General features: G+C 42.8%; 1 protein-coding gene across 2 annotated transcripts; it reads right to left on the bottom strand.

The window, feature by feature from the left end:
• Positions 1 to 3,840, bottom strand: LOC306920400 (uncharacterized protein). Of its 2 annotated transcripts, none has more exons than XM_079497141.1 (3): positions 3,621 to 3,840; positions 2,419 to 2,793; positions 1 to 858 (listed from the first exon to the last, which is right to left on the bottom strand). In XM_079497141.1, the coding sequence occupies exons 1-3, from the start codon at positions 3,787 to 3,789 to the stop codon at positions 569 to 571; spliced, it is 834 nt and encodes a 277-aa protein (XP_079353267.1). In that variant the 5' UTR covers positions 3,790 to 3,840; the 3' UTR covers positions 1 to 568. The 2 variants fall into 2 exon arrangements, with proteins under 2 accessions (XP_079353267.1, XP_079353266.1); XM_079497140.1 differs by having other exon boundaries at positions 2,059 to 2,793.
• Between the last annotated feature and the right edge of the window lie 2,792 nt (positions 3,841 to 6,632).

Here is a 6,632-nt window from a genome sequence, read left to right on the forward strand (position 1 = left end):
ACAAACAGACCAATTGAATGAGAGACTGGATTTTACTAGCTGTGAGGTCACATAATGCTTGGCAAGAAATAACTAATGCTGTGTCAACATCGATTGATGACACCAGGAAGCTACTCTATTGAAGTAAAAAAGAATAATGTTTGACTTACCTACAATCTAAAGAATGTATCAAAGTCGGCAGTAAAACAATAGTAAAATCCTCATTGCTCAATTATTAATTTATACATTTGTAATTGTAACTCTAGCGTGTGTGAAAATGCAACCAAATTAACCTGAGATCAGTTTGAAATAAAAGATTGGTGCAATAATTTGACATTTCACAGTCAGGTGCAGCAGATGCAGCAGATGGAAAGGTATATTATACACACCTCCAAATATTTTTGACCAAACTTTTATTTATACTGGTGTACAAGGTTTCTGTTGCTTTTATGGCAAGGATGCAGAATCATAGCCTGGGTTGGTTCCAGCCTGAATCGTCAATCTGTTTTGTGAGTAGTGAGTGACAAAACAGACTCACAGAAGGCAGCGATTCAGGCTGGAACCCAGGCCTATAGCAGAATCAATTTATTTATTGAACATTTGGCAGAGTTTCTGTGTGCTGTAGTGTTTGGTGGAGCATCCCTTTGTGGTGGTGGTCTGCAGTATGCCTGGCAAAGACCTTCTTGCCGTTCTGTGCATACACAATGTTCTTATTACAAATCTTACACCAGGCCATACCTGGGATGTCTACCTTTGCTAACCACACATCATATCTCTGCCCTTGTGAATCGGTCTCTTCTAGCCACTGCCACCTCCACTTGTTCTTTAGGCCACGTTCCAGGACAGCTGTGTCAGCGTTCTTCTGCAGATATTGCATACCTTAAAGCAAAAAACAAAACAAATGACCTAGTGCCTCTTCATAATTTGACAGAAATTGGGATGGGTATCATTAGGATTTTGTTGTCTCTTTTAACTCCTTATGTGTTTATGAACACTCTTATGACTTCTATTTTCATTAATACATATATTGACCAATGACCATACAAGAAGCAAGTCTTTGTGTTGTATATTGCAATTACACTCTTCCTGTGCAAATCATGATGCACAATGATACTGTATGTCCACTGATCAAAAATGTATCACTCAATATTTTCATATTTCTTTGTGTGTGTCTATGTACAGTATGTCTGTTTGACATATGAACATCTGCAATACCGCTGGGTGACCTAAAGTGACACCGTTGAGCAGCCTACAGGAATATTCACACTGACCACTATAACTACCAGTAAGACGCCTGAGGGCGAGAAGAGATCCGAGATCTAAGAGTGGCAGCGGGGACAGTGTCTTGAGTGTACAGGGTTTGATGAGGGCCCGGCAAAAACTAGTAACTTTGGGGCAGGCCCGTCTAGAGTTTAAATGGACAGGTAGGTATCAGTCAAAAGGGAGTCATCGAAGAGGAAGGATGGATGGGGAAGGATCAACATATGGAATGTCAGAACAGGTCAGCTCCATATGGAGATCTAAGGGTTTGAGGTCTGAGATGTAGAGTTGCTGGCCAATATTGATGACCTATTGATGACATCAGGGATCTCCATATATGGGATTAATCACGTGATGTCCCGAGGCATGACCATATATGGGGCCTGACAGGAAATGCACGATTTCATAGTTAACTGCGAACTGTGGTCGCAATAACAACAATACAAATATAACTAACAAAACTGTACAGTACAGTAACTATCACAATAAAAGTATAGTGTTGCACCGCTCAGTTCACACAGGTGTGAATTTTGAATCAGAAAACACTAAAGTTTCTCTCCAGCATGGCAGCATGGGTCTTCATGTGAATATTTAGATGTGAACGTCGAGTGAATTTCTTATCACAAACACTGCAACTGTATGGTCTCTCTCCCGAGTGAGTTTTCATGTGGCGTGACAGATTAGACTGAGCACTGAATTTCATACAACAAACAGTGCAACCGTATGGTTTCTCTCCAGTGTGAATAATAGTGTGCTTGATGAGATCTGACTTCAGCCTGAAACCTTTACCACAATCAGTGCAACTGTGTGGTTTTTCACCTGTGTGGATCCTCATATGGGCATTCAGATTTCCAACTTGTGTGAATCCTCTGCCACACAAACTACATGTATAGGGTTTCTGATCTGAGTGCGAATTAATATGAGTCTGCAAATAGGACTGCTGAATAAAATGTTTCCCACAAATGTTGCAACTGTATGGTTTCTCTCCAGTGTGAGTCTTCATGTGACGTGACAGTATGTATTTATGCCCAAAGTTTTTGTTGCAGACACTACAACTGTATAGTTTCTCTACCAAATCTCCCAGTTGCTGTGGTTTCTTTGTTTTCAAACATGTCTTATTATTGCCCCAATCTTCATCACTGCCACTGTCTTCACTCTCTACAACAGAAAAGGACGAACAGTCACTGATTGGTTCTGTTTCTTTGCAGCCTTCTTCATCAGGCTCTGTTTTGATCTGGTCAGTTGAAGTGCTAGGTGCAGGGTCACATTCTGCATTTTCTTCACTTTGACATAGAGGTGGGGACTGTCTTCCATCTTCATCAAGGTCACGTTTTAGACTTTGAGCATAAATTATATTGAACATGGAGTCTTGGGCATCAACATTCCCTGACTCTTGAAGCTGCTCTCCTGCCTGACTGGGCCAAAGTTCCTCCTGTTCCTCTTTGATCTGTGGAGGTCCTGGATCGTTCTGGTCCACACAGGATGTCCTCTCCTGCATGCAAAGCTGCTGCTCGGGGACAACATCCTCATCACTAACAGGAAGCAGAGGAGGGGCTGGAAGGAAAGTATAACAAACCATAACGGAAATGTAGCCTCAAATTATAAACAATATAATTTACTGGCCAATTGGCCAAATACACAACAGGTAGGCTAGAAAGCATAGTTACGCTGCAGTTATTCAAGAGCTGTTGAACAGAAGATATTTCCATCTGGATTAATAAAGTATGTGTATGTATCTATCTAAACTATTTTTTATTTTATTTTTTATTAAAAAAAAAAGGAGATCAGATTTTGATTGTGAATCAAATATACTTACTGATATTTAGAGGTTCACATGTATGGTTAGAGAGATTGCGCTACAGCTACATTGTTGTGCAGCCATTCATTTGGCATCCCTGGTGATTACCTGTCATTATGGTCTAGCCCAGCGCTCCAAACAACAGTAGATCAACAAGCTTTGAAGCTTATTAGGCTGCTTCAAATGAGCATGTAGATATCAAGCTCGGGCTTGATATCAGGCTTGAGCCGCTTGACCCTCCCAAATAGATCATTAGGGTTAGGGTAATTGACCCTCCCAAATAGATAATTAGGGTTAGGGTTGACCTTGACCCTCCCAAATAGATAATTAGGGTTAGGGTTGACCCTCCCAAATAGATAGGCCTACGTAGGCCTATTTAATAACTGTACAGTTATTTTGAGGGATGCAAAATGGCGCATTTTAAGGGATGCTGACTGTCGAATGACATGGAACAAAGTGACCATTGAATTTGAAGCTAAACATAACGCTACGCTTTAGTACGCTATTGTTCAGAATCAGAACACATCCAAATTTAAGTGATGACACAAAAACTTTAAAACTACAGAATACACTTTTCTTGTACCTCTCCATCCAGCAGCCAGCAGCAGCTTGTTGTGTTGGCGTTCAATCTCCCGTTCTTCCTCATAGTCGAATAGCACTCTTTCAAAGAGACCAAATATCTCCTCAGCAGCCACCATCAACCGCTCGTTGACCAACGCTTTGAGGTCCGTTTTGGACATGGACATCATCATCACAGTACTGTACTGTACTAGTATACAGTAGGTAAAATAAGATGTCCACACTCCACAGTAGGACCGCCAGCCATGGGGAAATAAAGAAGAAAACAATAATAATGCACGGGGGAGGACTTCTTCTCCCACTCTATTAACGGGCTAGAGGGGTTTTGCTGCCATCTTCTGGTCTGGTTTGTGAGTGAGTGAGTGAGTATAGTAGCCTAAATACAATCCCATTAGAACAAACAAAACAACAAAATGATACCTACCTCTCGCAGGGGAGGATTATCCAACGGGCCTGTTGGGCCCAGGCCCAGGGGCCCCTGAGATAGGGGGGCCCCTGAGCTTGAGCGTCCACGTGAAAACGAAGAGGCTCAAGCTCAGGGCTCCCCCAAAAAAGGGGTAACAGTGACACACACAGTCCTTGTCACTGTTATTAACAATGGGCTTATTCATCATTTGTGTCAATAAAACCCCAAAAGTCCATTACTGCAAGTGTTTAAACCCTCAGTTTACATTTATTTGGCTTAGTTTTTGGCTGTTTATTATTTTTAAGCAATCCCTTGCTGTAAATCTGAATATCGCAGGCCTATCATAATTGTTATGCGTACACGTGTACAGACAGTACACGTCAGGAAGAAAAAGAAAAAGCTCCGGGGTGGTGGGGGCCCTTTTGCATGGCGGTGGCCCAGGGGCCCATCATTTCTAGATCCGCCTATGACCTCTCGGACTAAACATCAGCAGCAGAGAGAACTTCAACCAAGCTGTAAATGACCTGAGAGACAAGGCAAGAAGGGTCTTCTATGCCATCAAAAGTAAAGAAACATAAAAATATAGACATCCCAATTAAAACTTGACTTAAATTACTGGACCCTGTGATAGAACCAATTCCCCTCGATGCCTATAGGTTGTGAGATCTGGGGACCATTAGCAAACCAAGACCTCGAAAAATCAGGGATAAACACAAAACAGAGACCCTATAAGTACTGCACCCATGCAAACACCAAAATAATGCATGCAGGGCAGAATTAGGATGATACCCACTCATAATCAAAATAAAAAAGAGAGCACTTAAATTGAATAAATTCTACAACCACCAAAAAGAAAGTGGCCCAGATGCATTCCATAACAAGGCATTCACACACAGCGAAACTAGAGAGACATGCCCCCTCAGCCAGCTGCTCACCAGATGGAAAACTCATTGGACTACACCAAATTATAAAACAGCAAAAGGAAAGCTATCTGACACATTGGAAAGATCAACCCGAGTAAACTAGAATGATATCTGGCCCTTAACAGAGAATACACTGTCTGTAGCAGAATACCTGAGCACCATGACCGACCCAAAACAAAGAAAAATCTTGACTACACGGTACAGACTCAGTGAGGCACAGTCTTGTGATTGAGAAAGGCCGTCAGGCAGACCTGTCTCCCTAGAGAAGACAGACCCACTGCACACACAATGAAGTGGAAACTGACTCTGAGCTACTTCGCCTGTGTCCACTGTACCAAGACATCAGAGGCACATACTTCCCACAGATTACAATCACCAAGGAGAGCTTGAAAACATGACTAATGACAAAAAACTGTTGGGTGAAGTACAACAATGTGCACATTTTCGCGGAATTTGGCCGACTGGCCCACCACAACCAGCGCGCAAATAGTCGGCAAATACAGATTTTTCGGGTCGAAGTCCATACAAATACTTGAAATACTATAACAAGCCCTTAACACAACCACATTTACAGTACAACATCAATGATACACAACAGCTCAGACAACTAATTTAACATTATGCCCAGACCGGCCCACCAGAGGGTGGTCCCACTGGGCATATGCCAGGCAGGTACGTCCTGTAGCCAATCCAGGCCTGAACACAGCAGCAAGATTCATGAGCAGCTCTGATAGGAAAAGGATATCAAATGGAACACAACCGCCCTAAAGACTGAGTGAGTGAGTGAGTGAGTGAGTGAGTGAGTGAGTGAGTGAGTGAGTGAGTGAGTGAGTGAGTATTTTTTGGCTTGGGCATACGTACTAATCTGGTGTTATGACACTTCTTGGCCAGAAGATGGCAGCAGATGTTTGATTTATTTTAGGCCCAGTCTACTAGAGACTTTGCCTTTTTACCAGGCTGCTGCCATTGTAAATACAGGTTATTAAAACAATACCGTGTATAATTTGTTGAAAGTTATAAAGGTGTTGGATGACACTGTTCTGTTTATTGCGACCGAAGGTCCCAGATTACTATGACAACCTGCAAAACCTGTCAGTCGGTTCATCGGTCACACCTGTCACGCTGGTGACCAGGTGACCTCCATATATGGTCACGCCTCGTGACATCACTCCTCCATATATGGTCACGCCTCGTGACATCACACCTCGTGACACGTCACGCCACCATATATGGCTGTCTCCATATATGAAGATCACGACACTGACCTCATCTAACCCTGGATAACCATACATGGAGAAGACAGGGTCATCGATCATCACCTAGATCTGCATCATCATCATTTTTCAACCGCGGTCGAGATCATGGATTTCACAATGCCACACTACTGACGCCAGACTTTCCGGTCCTTCATTGCCATCCCCAGTTCCTGCATACTGATCGATGTGTCCCGAATCCCTAGCGATGACATCAGGGAACGACAGTTTTCTACCACGGGTCTGCTTTGAGGCAGGATTCCAGAGAAGAAGGGAAGATATAACCTCATGATCAGCTCTGTAGCAGTGGCCAGCAAATTGTGTTCTTCTAGATCGGACTAGTGAAGAAACACAGGGAAGGTTGCTGTATATTAGAGAAATCGATGGGTGGCTCTTCCAAGAGATATTTTGCGCTCTCAGTCATTAGAAGGTGG

This window comes from Electrona antarctica, assembly GCF_951216825.1.
Source record: "Electrona antarctica genome assembly, chromosome: 3".
NCBI lineage: Eukaryota > Metazoa > Chordata > Actinopteri > Myctophiformes > Myctophidae > Electrona > Electrona antarctica.

Coding starts and splice junctions, on each gene's coding strand:
- LOC306920400 (XM_079497140.1), bottom strand. CDS start 3,789: ATGATGATGTCCATGTCCAAAACGGACCTCAAAGCGTTGGTCAACGAG. Junction 2,794..3,620: donor GCTGGCTGCTGGATGGAGAG/GTACAAGAAAAG, acceptor CTTTCCTTCCAG/CCCCTCCTCTGCTTCCTGTT. Junction 859..2,058: donor CCATATGAGGATCCACACAG/GTGAAAAACCAC, acceptor TTTTGCTTTAAG/GTATGCAATATCTGCAGAAG.